Raw genomic sequence first — 18,341 nt, 5'->3', positions numbered from 1 at the left:
TATATGGAATTATAACAAGTGATACCGGAAAAATGCCTTTATAGCCTTTCGATTAGAAATTATTCGCTTGTTCAGTGTGCGTATCTGGTTTCAGATTGATTTGGTAATGATTGGGTTTGAGATTTGAAGTTTAGTTATGTGTAAACCGCAAAAGAGCTGAAAGAGCTAATAAATAAGGAACAAAATCAAGATATTCAAAACTACTTGGAAAACTTAACGCCTACTGATGCTACGAAATATTCTCTCTGGAAACAAACAAAAATAATTAAAACCCATTAAAACTGACAACAATACTTGAGCTAGGAATGATATAGATAAAGCGGAAGTTGGCTCTAAACATTTAAAAACAGTATTTAATCCGAAACCGCCTGAAATATCCGCAACAGAAGAAAATAATATAGTTGACTTTCTTAACACTCGAGGAAAGGAAGTAAAACAAACAATACATAAAGAAATCAATTCTAAAAAGCTCATGATTTTGACCTAATAACTGGAAGAATCTTAAAAGAGCTGACAGGAAAGTATATCAAATTAATAACATTCATATTTAATGCTACGCTAAGACTTAATTACTTTCCTAGCATTTGGAAAGTGGCTCAAATCATTGTGAATCTTAAACCAGGGAAAATTCAGAAAACGTTTCCTCTTCTCGTCCTATAAGCCTGTTACCTCTGATCTATAAACAGTTCGAAAAATTATACACTAAGAGACTTATTATTCCAGACCCTAAATTTGACTTCTTTAATAAATACGGAACAATAGAATAATTACATAAAATAATCAGCCAAATTAACTAACGATATAAAAGATAAGAAATATTGCTCCCCTGCATTTCTCGATATTTCTGAGTCCTTCGAAAAGTGTGGCACATTGGACTGCAAATTTTGCCCTATACGCACTTTAACTCCTGAAATCGTACCTCACAGACAGACATTTTACAGCTGACCTACCGACCTCAAGAAACACTACTATTGCAACATATGCTGACGATACAGCAACTTATTCATTATACGAGGAACTTCATTTTAACACAGTCGAATTGTGGTTGAAAACGAAAAAAAAAATATCAAAGCAAATGTGACAAAATCTACCTGTGACATTCACCCTTCGTAGAAGTACATGTCCCTCAGTAAAATTGAATAATCATGAACTTCCGCAAGCCGACAACGTTAAATATCTGGGAATTCATTTCGATCGACATTTGACATAAAAAAACATATAGTGACAAGACGCAAACAGCTCGGGGTTAAACTAAACCAAATGTTCTGGCTGATCATCATTAGCTGATATCATTAGATAACAAAGTTTTACTGTATAAGTCAATACTTAGGCTCGTTTGGACCTATGGTATTGAACTGTGGGATAGTACTAACAAATCTAACACAGATATTCTCCAGAGGTTCCAGAGTGATCATCGATACGCCATATTACGTGTCCAACAAGCTGATTCAGCGCGATATCCCCATAGAACCCATAACGACTGTGATTCGGAGTGTTAGTGCGAACTACTCCGAAATACTATTAGTGTATCCCAATGCATTCGCCAAACAGTTAAATGTGCGCGATGACAGTGAAGTGCATAGGCTCAAGCGCAAACTACCATACGAACTAATTAATAGACACATAGAGTGAGATTTACTAATCTCTAGAATAAGCTAGAATAGTATCTAGAATAAGATTTAGGTTATAAATTGTACAGTAGATCACTTACTGAAGTTATCTTTTACATATCAAGATATACGGGCAGATTGTTGACGTTCTAGGAAATTAATAAAAAAAGGTTAGGTGTAAGCTTATGTATTAGTTTATGTATATAAGAAGAAAATTTTACATAAAACCTTAATGGACAGCAAAAAGATTCTTCCACCAGCACGGCACATCAAATTTGGCTTAAAGAAACAATTTGTAAAAATTTTGCTAATGATGGTAACAGTGTTTTGTAATGATGATGTTTTAAGAGACCTGATATTCATAAATTGTTCGAACAATGAGTACTGAAACTGAAAGTAATGAGTTGGGCAAGTAAAGAAGTCCTTAAATATCAACTTATCGCAGCAAATATGACAGTGAAATACAATATTTTTTGATAGTTTGAATGAGCTTTGAAGTCCACTATTTTTGCTAAAAACTTAAATGATGTAAGTGAAGAACAAGATGAAGCATTACTTGAGGATATAAACGAAATGGGGATCTCAATACTAGGGTATGTGAAATATCAACATGATTAGTTGTAATCACCATGGTTTGGTATCTTATAACAATATATTTATATATAACTAGCAACCCGCCCCGGCTTCGCATGGGTGCAATGCTGATACTAAATTAAATACACTACAGAATATGAACGTTGTATATAAAAACATAGCGGCCCGCTCCGACTTTGCACGGGCATAAAATATATATGCCTATGTCACTCAATGAAAACATGATTAAAATCGATCCAGTATTTTTGGTTCATTCATTACTGCCCTTGGCCTGCACGCATTAAATTTGGAGTAAAACAATTCCTCTTCCCCTATACTTACTATGAAGATTTCCTGCTATCTTTGGAATATCTAAATTCATACAATTTTTATTACATTACACATTTTTAAACGCAAATTTTAAATTTGTAATATCTCCGAAAATATTTGTTTAATTTACATGCTGTAAGGAACCATATTGATCTATATTAATTGCACACTGTATTTAAGGTACTTAATTCGATAAGGATTAATGCCGTATTGCTTAAAATAGCTTCGTAAATAAGCCATTTTCTCACGTAAAAAGTAAACAATAAAAATGGTTAATGTAGGTTATCCCTAAAAGATAAACATATACCATCGCGGACTTTTTTGTAGACCTTTTTATGGTGTACAATACTGTAGTACATTAATTTGATCTAACTCGTAGGGTTAGGCAGCGTTTTTGCTAATTGCTAAATAAGCCTAAAAAAATAGGTTAATTTACGACATCACGTTAGAAACCTCTAAAATTAGCAATGTTGCCTTAGTATATTATGCATGTATTATACATATAAACCTTCCTCTTGAATCACTCTATCTATTGAAAAAACCGCATCAAAATCCGTTGCGTAGTTTTAAAGATTTGAGCGCACATAGGAATATAGGGACAGAAAAGGCGACTTTGTTTTATACTATGTAGTAATAATACAAATATATATATATATATATATATATATATATATATATATATATATATATATATATATATAATGTAGAACATTATGATGCACCAAAACATCACAGATCTTTATCAAACAGTTACTGAATGGTTAGTAGGTCTTTGCTATTTTAAAGGATAACGAAAAAATAAAAGAACTCGAAGTTTACCTTCCATTTTAATCCTACCTTGCATCATATTTTGGTTCTGGGCCCCGGGACTCGACGGCGGCATATTCCCGTTACCCCCCAGCAAAGCCGAATGGGTGCCGCTATTACCGTTGTTATTCGAGCCCGCCGATACCTGTGCAGCCTTCATCATCTTTTTGTACTTGCTCCTTCGATTCTGGAACCAAATTTTAACCTGAAAAGAAGAAAAATTTAGTCAGTCGCTGATCGAATACTAAAAATAAGCTATTTATAGCGCAACGATGGTTTAAAAATGACGAACTAGCCGATGTAAATATCTCGTACGGGTCCGGCCGTCAATTAAGTGATGCCGTTCATCTCGAAACTGTCAGTGTCGCCGACGTGCATCAAAAAGCCACGAGTTCTGAATAATAAATTCAATTACTTCCACGTAATTGGAACATTTCTTTTTCCTTTTCGTCCGTTGCGAACCTGTTCATTTATACATTCCATAGCGCAGCTGACGCTCTCGCGCAGTTTCTTTCATTTGTTCGGCCGGACGAGAACGGAAACAATCAACGGGAGCACGGCCCGGACGATCTGACGGACGGTTCACTTTAAATATTTTTATCGTATTCATTTATATGTTACTAGTGATCACCCTGTGGTCGAAATTCGACAATTTATTAAGTTAATCACGTTTCTCTCAAAATAGAGTAAAACAACTAACACAAATATGATATATTAGTAAAATGTCTTCACAGCCATTTTCAATATAAGATCAGACAAGTATTTGATATATAATATTAAATAAAATAATAAATGAATGTATGTTAAAACATATAAACTATCTCAAGAACTAACACTCACTAACATATTTTTAAATTGCTTTTAACATTCAATGATCAAAAAAGCATTAATAAGGGTAAATTAATTCATCACTGAACGTTAAAACAAAGTATCATAAGTAAAATTATTTTCAGAACTGTAACAACTTCAGAGTATCAAATATAAGTATACGAGACCTTTCTGTACTTTTATGTTATAAGTATAAGTTTAGAATAATAAATGAAGTAATGCATATTTCTATATTAAACCAGATAATGTATGAATATAACAATGTTGAAATTATATTTGACTTATTTAGAAGCGTATATTAAAGAAATACATTTACAAACATTAAATTAACTAATGATTTTCCAAAACCTAGGTAAATAAAGTAAATAATCGAAATAATTGATACAAGGCTCAAAGAATAAAATGTCATATAGTCACATATCTTATTGCATTAATCATTAAATGTGGTTTTAAATATTTACAAATTTACTGTTAATAGTTCATAATATCTTCTATTTATCCTGTGTTCCATCTAGGCAAAAGTGTGTATAGTCTATTCAAAGTTATTTTATGCATTCGTCATCTAAATTGGTGACGTCAAAACGTCGCAGTGTTGCCGCGTCAACTTTGAGTTTTACTTCAATTGGGCTTTGATATAAAACAAAATTCTAATTTAAATAAAATAATTGAAGAAAAATGTTATCAAATATATTTTATTTTAACATTACAGTACATTCAAAAACTACAGTTAATTACAGAGTCGTTATATAGCCACAACAGGGCCACTTTAACAGGTTCATTCGTTTACGTGATCGAACTATTAAGACGGCATTGTGTCTCCTTTTAACTAGAATAAAATGAGAAGGAAAGTATTGTCTGATTCTAAAGCGAATTTATAAATTGCGGCAGGCAGTGCATTAAATATCTTGATGTCGTAGGTACAAAAACCGTTGAATAAAGTATACATTATATTTATTTATGTATAAGGTGTTCAGTCACCATTCGCTTTTAAAACTATTAGAGTTCTTCGCGGAATAGATTTGTAGAGCGTCTAATGCAATGTTGTAACATACTTGTACCCCAAAAAAAACCACTTCAATGATGTTGAAGATGAAAATCTCCTCCTCACTCTATGCTCTAAAACTCCTCATAATATTTCAATTATTTTGATATATTACAATAAAAGAAGCTAAAGCAGGTGTACCACAAGGAAGTGTACTGGGGCCAATGCTTTATCTACTCTACACTTGCGAAATACCGCAAATGGAGAATATTCCGATGGCTACATTTGCTGATGATACTGCGGTTATATCCGTCGGAGACAATAAGCTTCACGGAAATTACAACAGGCAAGTGACAATATAAATAATTGGACACAAGCTTGGAAAATAAGAATTAATGAAAGTAAATCTGTACACGTGCAGTTCACCTACAATCAGACCGTACAAGCACCAATAACATTAAATAATTCTATCATTCTATATAGCAACAACGCTAAATATCTCGGAATGAATCTCGATGCAAAACTTCGCTGGAAGGAACATATAAAGAAGAAAAGAAAAGAACTGGAATTGAAATATAGAAAAATGTACTGGCTAATTGGAAGAAAATCACAATTATCAGTACATAATAAATTGCTATTATATAAGCAAATACTGAAACCTATATGGGCATACGGAGTTCATTTATGGGGATGTTCGGCAATGAGTAACGTAAAGAAATTACAAATTTTTCAGAACAAAATCCCGAGAGGTATTGTGAGTCAAACCATGTGATCTTGTGTAGCGTTGTGTAGTGAGGTGCATATAATAAAAAATACAGCACTGACATGTATAAATATTATTTCACCAGAGACTGAGATAGGGCGATGGGTCCTTCTAGTTATATACCTAGATTTAAGTTATCATAAAGACAAATTGTAGGTTAATCGGAAACGACTAGTAACAATGTAATAATTAAATAATTTTTTAAAATGTTGAGGTATGACGGTTATTCTGGCCATCAAGAATGAGCTTCTTTGGCTGCGTGTAAGATAATACGCCCATCAGCTTGGAATTTGGAAGTGTTAGCCAGCAATATGCTAGTCATAGTAATTATCTTTTCATTGAGGATATCGAGATATTTATTCGAACAATCTTGGCTAGTGATGTCATTGAGAGAACCAGCCGAATACCACGATATTATCGCCCAACATGTTTTACTGATAGTAGGCTCCTTTTGAGGTTCTTCATAACAGCTGTTTGTAGGAAACAATATAAACGAAGGAATATTTAATGTAAAATATTTCCAATATATCAGAACACTTACATGAAACAATTTTATTAGAAACCAATGAGTGTCGATATTTCAAAAGCAACAATTTCTTCGTGGTTCCTGTTTTCTATCGCCATCGAGTCATTGTGTGTTAGTTTAACATGCGTAGACGTAGTAGTCGAGCCGTGTGTGTTGATATCAATTTTACGGCTACCTGGATATCACAGAACAAACGGTACTATCCCGACTTTCATTGCGGCATTTTTCGTAATCGGTACCATTGCAACGACTCGCGTGAGAAGCCCGCCGGTACCGAACGTTTTATGTCGGCAATTTTACTGCCCTATAAAACAAGCGTCAATCCTCTTTGCACGCCGTATAATTTCGCATAGCGGCAGCATGAAGAATAGAAAGAAATTTATTCTGGCGTAGTTCATAAAAGTACCATTATCAACCCCAGACAAAAGAAACCTTTATTCTCTCTCAAGATAAATATACCTTTAAAGGCAATTCAATAAATTTTCATTTAAAAACTATTTTTACTTCGATTAAGATACCTAAAAAGCCAACTTTTTTAATATATTAAATACTTAATTACATGCCATAACCCTACATATTTATTTATATATGCTATTAACAGTTTGAATATATTTAAATATCACTATTTCATACTCCATGTAATAATCTATATTTCTTAAATGTTAAATAAATTATATTCCAATCTAGAAATTTGTAGAAATCAATTTTTTCATATCTTTAAATATTAACTCTTAAGAATTCATTTAATACTTTAATTAATTGTTTTTTATATGTTCCTTAAACATTAAAAAACTTACTAATCTATATTATTCAAATATGCTTAAAAATAGATAGTAAAAACTGTCTAAGATTTTATTCATAATTATTTGGATCTTCATTCAAAATATGTTATATTTTAATCAAATATGAATCTATCCCAAAACCTAGGAAGTCACCAAACGACACAAAAGCCTATAGATCTATATCACTGCTGCCAGTAATATCTATAGTTTTTGAAAAACTCCTGTTGAAAAGAATAAAACCGATCATAGAGAGAAGAAACCAAATACCAACACACCAGTTTGGGTTTTTTTAACAAACCCTTAACAATTGACCAGGTCCACAGAATAATAGATATTGTTGAAAAAGCCTACGAAAGACAAAAAGTATGCTCAGCTATATCCTTAGATGTAGCACAAGCCTTCGATAAGGTTTGGTATGAAGGCCTTGTGCATAAATTACAGAAAATGCTACCAAAACAACATACCGAACTACTAAAATCATACATTACAACCAGAATGTTTAGAGTTAAACAAGAAGAAGAAGAAGCTAAAGCAGGTGTACCACAAGGAAGTGTATTGGGGCCAATACTTTATCTACTCTACACTTGTGATATACCACAAATGGAGAATATTACGATGGCTACATTTGCTGATGATACTGCGATTATAGCTGTCGGAGACGATAGTGAAGAAGCCTCACGAAAATTATAAAGGTTCGTCCATCGATCGATGGACGAACCTACAGGCAAGTGATAATATAAATAATTGGACACAAGCTTGGAAAATAAGAATTAATGAAAGTAAATTTGTACATGTGCAGTTCACCTATAAACAGGCCGTACAAGCACCAATAACATTAAATAATTCTATCATTCTATATAGCAACAACGCTAAATATCTCGGAATGAATCTCGATGCAAAACTTCGCTGGAAGGAACATATAAAGAAGAAAAGAAAAGAACTGGAATTGAAATATAGGAAAATGTACTGGCTAATTGGAAGAAAATCACAATTATCAGTACATAATAAATTGCTATTATTATTAATAAAAGTTTGTTATTAAACAAAGTTCTGAGAGGTATTGTGGGTGCAACCAAATACTATAGGACTGATTACCTACATCGAGACCTTCAAATACCCACAGTCAGTCAAGAAATCAAGAGAATTCCAAGGGGGCATGAGGAAAGACTCCATTCTCATACTAATATTGAAATACTGCAACTTTTGGATACCACCAGAACAGGACACAGACTCAAAAGAATCAAACCATCTGATCTTGTGTAGTGTTGTGTAGTGAGGTGCGTATGATAAAAAATACAGCAGTGACATGTATAAACATTATTTCACCAGAGACTGAGTTAGGGCCAGTGGGTCCTCCTAGTTATATACCTAGATTTAAGATATCATAAAGACAAATTGTAGGTGAGACGGAAACGACTAATAACAATATATTATTTAAATTTAAAAAAAATATATGAATCTATAAATCCTTTTAAGGTCAAGACATTTTGTTTTTAAAAGTTTTAAATAATATGTTTTTAAATTCTTATTATATATGTTTGTATCATCAATAGTTTTATTTAATAATAAGTTTAGTTTGACCAAGATTTATTTTTGGTTATATGTTAACACCACCTAGATATATTTCATTAATATTTCATTAATTTAACATTTTTATGAGAAATTAAAAAAATGAAGGTTCAATCAGACATGATCAAACAAAAAATCAATGATGTGGAACATATAACGCTTTGTGGAAAAAATATAATTTTTCCTAGCTTTTCTATATTCGGAAAAATAGGGACATTACAAATATATATTTTAAGTACCTACATTCTGATGTTTTGGGCGTTTTATCTATATTAATTCAGGATCATTTTCCCTGCATGGTTTGAAGAAAGAATAATATATTAGTAGAAAATAATACACATAAACATAGTACATAATATAAACAAATGCAATAAAGTACATAAACTAGAATAGAGTAAATTCTAGAAACTATAAATAGAATTATTCACCAAGATCAGTCATAATATCAATTTATATTATAGAAAGCAAAGAACACTGCCCAAATAATTCAGCTATGTTGTGGGGGGGGGGGTACTTTTAGGAAGTGCAATTTCGATATAATCACTGAAGAAATCTATGAAAGTCTAAAAAGTCCTTGCAATTCGAACTTATCAGGAATAGCAATATTATATACAGCTACCTACGTATTGACGCTAAAACGGTCTTGTCATGTTTTGCACAATTCTTTCTTAATGAAAATGAGCTGTCAAAAGAAGCCTGTCGATTTGGTTATGTTTATCAACTTGAAATCACAAAGTGTTTTCTCTATAGCAGGGGCTGTATTCAAAAACTGATGAAATATTGATCTATATTATTAAACATATCTGGTTAAAATAAATTTTATTTTTCGCATTATTTTCGTTTATTTTCCTTAGATAACAAGGTTTAGCAGTATAAGTCAATACTATAAGCTATTTGGACCTATGGTTTTGAAATGTGGGGTATTATTAGCAGATCTAACCTAGATATCATCCAGAGGTTCCAGAATAAAGTGTTTTCAACAAACTAACTCAGCGCGATATCTCCTTAGAACACATAACGAGTGTAATTCGGAGTGTTATTGCGAAGTACTCTGAAAGACTGTTAGATTATCTCAAGGCACTCGCCAAAAAAGTTAAATGTACGCGATGACAATGAACTATATAGACCCAAACAAAAAAAGTTAAATGTGCGCGATGACAGTGAACTATATAGACCCAAACAAACACTACCATACGAACTAAGTAACAGACACATAGAGTGAGTGAATAGTATCTAGAATAAGACTTAGATTATAAGTTTGTACAGCAGATCATTTACTAAAGTGATCTTCTGCATGTCAATAGAGTTATACTGTATAACGGAAATTATATTATATTATGTATTGCCCACGGGTAGATTGTTGAAGTTTGACAAGAGATTAATAAAAAAAAACATTTATTTTTAATTTTCATCTCTATTTGTTAAAAACGCCACGAACTTTTCCCCTCATCCAACACATACAATATTTGCTTAAGCGATTTTTCCGAGAATCTTACGAAACCATTGTTTTGCACTTGCAAATTCTTTCATGATTGATACCCATACAAGCCCAGATCTCGCCGCATCGCTTATTCAATAAAGGATTTCTCTAGAAACGATACCAAGACTGCGCACAAAAGATCGGGATCCGCGTAAGGTAGTCGATTTTTTTCGCGCGACCTTCGACGCGGCGGCACCAGGTGCTCGCGTCCAGCGCGAGGTGCAAAGGTCGCCCTGGACGTGCGCGAGAGCGTAAGGGAACCGAACGCCGAACGGGACCCGGATCGGGTCTGTCCGACGGTCGAGATGGTGAGCGCGGCCCATGGCCCGGGAGGGAAAAGCGTTACAAGGTCCCGCGAGCGCTAAAGGTGGGTTTCGCAAGAGCGCGCGACGGTCTCTGTCTTCGGTTTGATGGCCGGCCGACGGCGAAAAATGTACGCCGACTTGAGTGACTGATGCCTCCTCGGGCGGCTTCGCGATTACGTCGCGGCCGGTCCCGCCAGGATTGGACTTGGTCGAGTTCGGGCCTGCACTACATTAATTTTAACCGGGTATGGCATTTGGGATTAATATAGAAAATGAGTAAATTGATACCGTGGAATTACTGTCGACAGCTGGAATCATATCTTAGAAGGCATTCTCAACACTTACACCTATTTCGGTCGGAGTTCCACAGGATAGGGCCTGTATCTGCTCTATACTGCTGATACCACAACAACAACAGGAACAGTACTTGGAACATTAGGTGACAACATAGTTATCGTGGCAAAATATGTATTTGTGTCTAGGGCTGTCGAAAAAGTAAAAGTAGCGGTCAATAAGATCTACAAATGGACTAGACACTGGAAAATACAGCTCAATAGCTCCAAATCTGTCCATGTTAATTTTGCGTTTGTGGCGAAATGATAAAAACCTAATTATGTCACTTGAATGATACCCGATTCCTCAAAAAAAATCTGAATACCTCGGAATATATCTCGACGATATTTAAACTGGAAACATCATGTTAGATAAAGAGCAGAGCAGATTAGATTCCGAGTCTTCAGAGATTTCTGTGGCGAAATAGACCTTTCAGCTATTCTTTTAAATTTCATTCAATTCAATCGATATCACTGCGTTCTTAAATACCAATAAATGTAGTGCTTTGTATACTGTAGCTATCGTGAATTATCATTTCAAAAATAAAACTGAGCTATACTATGCTCCTTAGAAGTACTGGCGCTGGGCATATACCAAATGTATGTCTCCAAGTTACTTTTCCTATAAATATATTTAGTTTAAAACCGTCTAATCTACGTTACTCTAACTAAAGTTTGTATAATAAATAATAATGTCTTCATAACATATACACATAGTGCGTTGTAGAAGTAAAAGCCTAGGAAAAACGTGATATAATAATAAACGTTTAATTAAATACAGTAATTTAAATAAAAAAAAGAGAATTGAAAATTTTAAATTTACAAAATTATGAAATTCATTAAAGAAATATTACAATAGTTCTGGACAAATCATGCAAATCATGAAAAAATAATAATATACTCAGTATCTGAAAATAAAGTCTTGAATTTGCATTAAAACTATACTCAAAATAAACTGATAATCATTTTGCTCTAAAAACTTACAATTTTAATATTTCCTTTTTCATGAAAATATTTCATTGTTAAATCAAATTTAATTTAGTTTAATAACTGTTATTTTTCTGTATAAGTCAATACTTAGGCCCATTTGGACCTATGGTATTAAACTGTGGGGTATTACTAGCAAATCTAACTTTTATTCTACAGAAGTTCCAGAAAAAAGTGTTGCGAGTCATCGTCGATGCCCCATATTACGTGTCCAACAAACCATTCAGTGCGATATCCCCTTAGAACCCATAACGAGTGTGATTGGAAGTGATAGTGCGAAGTACTCTGAAAAACTATTAGTGCATCCCAATACACTCGCTAAAGAGTTAAATTTGCTCGATGACAGTGTAGTGTATAGGCTCAAACGCAAACCGCTATACGAACTGATTAATAGATACATAGAGTGAGATTTAATAAAATCTAGAATAAGTTAGAATAGTCTTTAGAATAAGTTGTATAGCAAATCACTTACTGAAGTGATCTACTACATGACAGGATGGTTATATTATATATAGAGGAAATCATATAATAATACTTATTGCCCACGGGCAGATTACGTTCTAAGAGATTAAAAAAAATTGTCCAATTGCTAAGATGGAATCAAAATTATTCAAAAATGTTTAATTATTAGGACTTAACTCATAAGGTACCCATACTTTGATATCTGGCCTAATGGCTAATGAGATTTATAAACTAATGAATCGAGATAGATTATACTGAAAAACAATGGCATCTTTACACCTACACGTCGCTATAGAAACGTGTATTTTGATAGAATTTGTACGAAATCCGTCTCTGTTACGGCTGACGACGCTCTTATTGCTCTCCAGCCCGCTCCAATAATCGCGGTAGGCAGCGGACAAGAAAAAGAGAACGACCGAGACAGATAACATTTTCAGGAAATTGCATTTTCGACGTTTTACCGTTGACGACGACGTTACGACGTCCCGGCCGATATGAGCGCGACGCCATATTTAATTGCGAACCCCGCGAGGCCGTCCGCTCCCGTCGCCTCGTCACCGCACCATCGCTCCAATTTTTTTGTTTTTCGTTTTTTTTTTCGTTTCTTCGTCGCTTTTTGTTGTTATTTTGCCCCGCTGTAATCGGGATGCATTATGCATAAGCGACGTTGTCAGACTTAACGATTTTACGCAGCGTTCAAATATAATAATTATATATTACTTCTTTTTATAATATTTATAATTTATGTATACATAATTTTATTTATTGATACAACTGTTCGTACAGAACTGGGCATTGCTCAATTCTTCTTCTACTTCTTCTTCTTCTTCAGACACCGGCCAATGAATATTTGACTTAGTTTGATTGAATATTTGAGAATTTTTGAACTTATCGAGAAATTGACTGTAGTGATCATACCTTGTGATCTAAAGTTAATAGTGCAATTTAATTATTTGAATGCTTTGCTTAATACTGTAATTTTTTTGCATCTTTTTCTGATAATCGAAACTGTTATCTTCAATTTTGTCGCTGTAATTTTGCCAAATCCATCATGTTCGGCTACCTTTGTTAGAAAATTCATTAGGAATGTAAGAATATTACTACTATCACTGCCTCTGTAGAAAAAGAAGCAGAAAGGTCTATAAAGAGGCAGTAAAATTAAGTTAAATATTGAAAAGAGAAAATTGAGGAAAGAAGATCGTAATTATATATTGAAATAGTCTTGGAAAGGTGTATAATTTCATTACGATGCAGATATTTGATATTATCTACCAAGATATGAGCCACCAACGTAATGGATGTTGCAATAAGGACAAATTGGCTTTGCCCCAATTTTACAGAACATTGTCTAGTTTATGGTGTATATCTATGTTACTAACAACTATAAGGATGTAAATGGAAACTGCTCCTCAAAATATTTTCAAATAATGTCTTGTAGAATTGACTAGTTTTCCCCAAAATCCATCAAATTAGAAGCAAAATTACTTTTACAGATATTAGTATTGTAGCGACCTTGAGGCATGTCGAATTTTACATCGTGGAATAACGGTCTACAAAATACCCAAAAATATAATCCCGGATGTTGAACACGGGCGGGGTGCCAGCAGCGCCAACTAGAACCCGATAACGAATAACTGGCAACCCCGAGACGTTTATCTGGGATGTTATTGAAGAGTATTTCGATTTCAGTGCTCAACCATCGTTTGGTTTAGACGTGCCACCATCGACTGCCCAAGCCTCGTCTCCAGGTAACACTGCTGCCATCCGTTTTATCTATTTTATATTTTCCACATTTTTATATTACTTCAATAAATAACGGTCACATAATGTAAACACCTCTGTTTCATTTCGTTTTACCTCCGTTCAAAGAGCCATATAATCTTTTTTACAGTGTATTTTAAGAAGGTTTCTACTTCAGATTATCTGGCTAGAATATCTTTTTCTATTTTTCAGTATGTCTGACTATACCAGACTTAGACTTAGACTCAGAGAAAGACTGATTGTTTCGCATCTGGGGTTACATGTTGCGCCATACCTTTTGAAATTAGAGTTTGATAGTCTTGTATGAAAACAATATATGTCAAGGTCAAGCATAGCGGTGTTGCCTATATTCAAACAACTACATAACAGGTTAATTGAAAAGTCACCGACCGTACACATAGATGGCGCCACCAGTATTAAATCCATATGTTTTTTAGTTAGCACTAACCCTCAAAAGATGCGTGTATAAATTTAACAGCTGTCGGATCATTAGTTTGTGAATTATAGCATTTTGAGTGAAGCAACATTTGTTATTGTGAAAAAATGGATAGAAAGGAATCTCGCGTGTTGATAAAATATTGTTTTTGGAAGGCAAAAAATACAGCTGAAGAAAAACTTGGCTTGATGCCGAGTTTCCGAACACTGCCCCAGGAAAATCAACCATCAAGGATTGGTATGCTAAGTTTAGACCTGGTGAAATGGGCACCGAAGACGGTGAACGCAGTGGACGCCCAAAAGAGGTTGTTACCGACGAAAACATTTAAAAAATCCGCAAAATAATTTTGAATGACCGTAAATTGAGATTGAATGAAATAGCAAACCCTCTAAAGATATCAACTGAACGTGTACATCATATTATTCACGAATATTTGGGTATGAGAAAGCTCTGTACAAACTGGGTGCCGCTCGAGCTCACTTTTGACTAAAAACAACGACGAATTGATGGTTCCGAACAGTGTTTGAAGATAGTCAAGCGTAACAAACCCGAGTGTTTGCGTCGATATGTGACTATCGATTAAACATGGCTTCATAATTTCACTCCGACGTCCAATAGACAGTCATCCGAATGGACTACACAGGATAAATAAACCTGCTCCAAACCATGGGAAAACGCAACAGTCGGCTGGCAAGGTTATAGCGTCTGTATTTTGGGATGCGCATGGAATAATATCTTTGATTACCTTGAAGGACCATCAACAATGTCTATTACATAGCGTTCTTGGACCATTTGAAGGACGAGATCGCCGAAAAAAACGGCCATATTTGAAGAAAAAGGAAGTGCTACTTCACCAAGACAATGCACCGTGTCAAAAATCCATGAATTTGGTTTCGAATTGCTTCCTCATCCTCTATATTCTCCAGATCTAGCCCCCAGCGACTACTGTTATCAGGTCTTGAGAAGAATGCTCGCTGGGAAAAAATTTTCGTCGAATGACGAAGTGATCGATGAAACAGAGGCCTATTTTGAAGCAAAGGATAAATCGTACTACAAAAATGGTATCGAAAAGTTATAGGGTGGCTATAATCAGTGTATCACCCTTCAAGGGAATTATGTTGAATAAAAAAATCTAATTTCGCTAAAAAAATATGTTACTTGAACAGAAAGAACTCATTCAGTGTACAATTATTGGAAAATAACTGTGGTAATAATAAATACGACGGTTTTTAACATTTCCATCGACATGATAATAAATAAACACGGCAACAGATCAGAACGGTCGAACAAATAATACCAACGTTCCCTCCACCACATATGCATTAATCAAATTGAACGCTGCGGTCTGCTAAAAATGCCAACGTTACAAGGAAGTCGTATCTACGTAACTGTGAACCTTGAGTTTTCAGCTTTTATAATATGCATTTGCGTTTGTTTTTATTTTCGAGTTGTGTGTTTTTTTTCTCCTCGTTTTTAATAGTTTCGTTTTATTCCGAACCGATGTCGATGTTTGATGTTATCGCTTCGTGTACGAGGATCTAGTTGTCAGGCATTTGTATCGAGTTTGTTTAGTTGGGATGAAAATTATTTGTATGAACTGGTTTAATTAAAACATAGCGGCCCGCTCCGACTTTGCACGGGCATAAAATATATATGCCTATGTCACTCAATGAAAACATGATTAAAATCGATCCAGTATTTTTGGTTCATTCATTACTGCCCTTGGCCTGCACGCATTAAATTTGGAGTAAAACAATTCCTCTTCCCCTATACTTACTATGAAGATTTCCTGCTATCTTTGGAATATCTAAATTCATACAATTTTTATTACATTACACATTTTTAAACGCAAATTTTAAATTTGTAATATCTCCGAAAATATTTGTTTAATTTACATGCTGTAAGGAACCATATTGATCTATATTAATTGCACACTGTATTTAAGGTACTTAATTCGATAAGGATTAATGCCGTATTGCTTAAAATAGCTTCGTAAATAAGCCATTTTCTCACGTAAAAAGTAAACAATAAAAATGGTTAATGTGGGTTATCCCTAAAAGATAAACATATACCATCGCGGACTTTTTTGTAGACCTTTTTATGGTGTACAATACTGTAGTACATTAATTTGATCTAACTCGTAGGGTTAGGCAGCGTTTTTGCTAATTGCTAAATAAGCCTAAAAAAATAGGTTAATTTACGACATCACGTTAGAAACCTCTAAAATTAGCAATGTTGCCTTAGTATATTATGCATGTATTATACATATAAACCTTCCTCTTGAATCACTCTATCTATTGAAAAAAACCGCATCAAAATCCGTTGCGTAGTTTTAAAGATTTAAGCGCACATAAGGATATAGGGACAGAAAAGGCGACTTTGTTTTATACTATGTAGTGATGATGATGAAATGGGATTTCTTAGCTAACAGAACGGTCGAAAATGAAATGTAGTATTTGTACAGCTAAATCAAGAAAGAAGAGAATGCAATATAGCTGCGGACGATCCTGCAAGTCGTTTTTTCGTCGTGTTGAAGCAGGACGTTTACGTATCGCCTTTCCGGCCTCGACCATTGAAATATTAAACCGACGAGTTAATTGCTGGGAGGGGTGAAACTTTCATTTTCGCTGAGACGGCACGAGGGCGGAACCTCAATTACCGCAGGATGGACAGTCAACACCCAGACCAGGAGGAACCGATGCTCTCGCCCCGAGATGATGAATCTCGAGAAATAACTTACACGCCGGTGTCTGCGCTATGAAGAAACGGATCCTAAAATACCAACAATGTGGTTCGTTTTGTGTTGGTATTGCCCAGGTATCTCGCAATAAACTATATATTTGGTAACTAGTGGGGGTTTTACATTATTTAATAGAATAAAATACTGAAACTCTTATTTGGTAATAAATTTTATTTTTAATCAATAAAATACTTCCAACTACGCAGGCAGTTTTGGATTTCCCGAGCAGTAACTAAAACATCTATCAGTAGACCACAAAATATTGAGAATATTGAAGGGTATCTTTAATGGGCGCATACGAAACTGTATTATAGTTTGTCCATTTGCGGCTAGATGACTCGAGGTATAAAGTTGGTACTAAAGCTAAAATTCGACACTTTCTGCTTTTAGATGGCTATTCTAGAAAACAAGAAGGAACAGAGTACATGTGTTTATATTAGGTGGAAATAATCAAGAAGTGACTGGATATTTTGGAGTTTTTTGGTAATTATATACTTCCTATAGAAACAATTTCATTGATATACAAAATATTTCGGTTTAATTTGTTTCTTTAAAGCTTTTGTTGAAAGCGCCTCTTTCGAATTAGAGCAATTTTCAACATGACTGACAAAGCAAACTTAATAAACTTATAAACTTACTTGTTAAATATTTTAATTTTGTGTTTTTATGGTTTTTTTTAGCTAAAATGAGTGGTTTAAATCTGAAGACATCTCAGGTGTTACGTCCCAGGATGTGGTATAGTTTCAAATCGGACGCAGAGCTTTCCTAGGGATCCTGCTCTATGTTAGAAGTGTCAGAATTTAGCAATAAATAATGAAAAATTGATGGGAATCTCTTCATGAGTTTTAAATTAGAGCAAAACGGTTTGTAATGTATATTTTCGCAACGTCTAAACATAACAGAGCTTATATGGATGACGTACTAGATGATATACTTACAATAAATATTTGGCAGAGGAAAGATTTAAAAAGCCATATCAAAATAACTAGTCTCCACATATATATTGTACTGTACTTTGAATTTGGCCGAGTTGTATTTAAGATAATATAAAATGTTCCATATTCAATA

The 18,341-nt window shown here is 34.1% G+C and overlaps 1 protein-coding gene across 2 annotated transcripts in view; it reads right to left on the bottom strand.

Annotated features, from left to right (window-relative positions):
* The window catches only part of Dll (homeotic protein distal-less), a 161,613-nt gene that overhangs the window by 11,422 nt on the left and 131,850 nt on the right, over positions 1 to 18,341 (bottom strand). The window contains exon 3 of one of the 2 annotated variants that reach the window (XM_076401667.1): positions 3,351 to 3,525. In XM_076401667.1, coding sequence (XP_076257782.1) covers positions 3,351 to 3,525 — 175 coding nt within the window. Of the gene's footprint in view, positions 1 to 3,332; positions 3,526 to 18,341 lie in introns of both variants that reach the window. The other variant, XM_076401666.1, reaches the window with a different exon arrangement.

The sequence above is a fragment of the Rhynchophorus ferrugineus genome, unplaced genomic scaffold (assembly GCF_030347505.1).
Source record: "Rhynchophorus ferrugineus isolate W39M unplaced genomic scaffold, kcgeb_rfMv2 rfM4, whole genome shotgun sequence".
NCBI classification, from domain to species: domain Eukaryota; kingdom Metazoa; phylum Arthropoda; class Insecta; order Coleoptera; family Curculionidae; genus Rhynchophorus; species Rhynchophorus ferrugineus.
The sequence above is the reverse complement of the archived record's forward strand: the minus strand, read 5'-3'. Positions and strand labels throughout refer to the sequence as shown.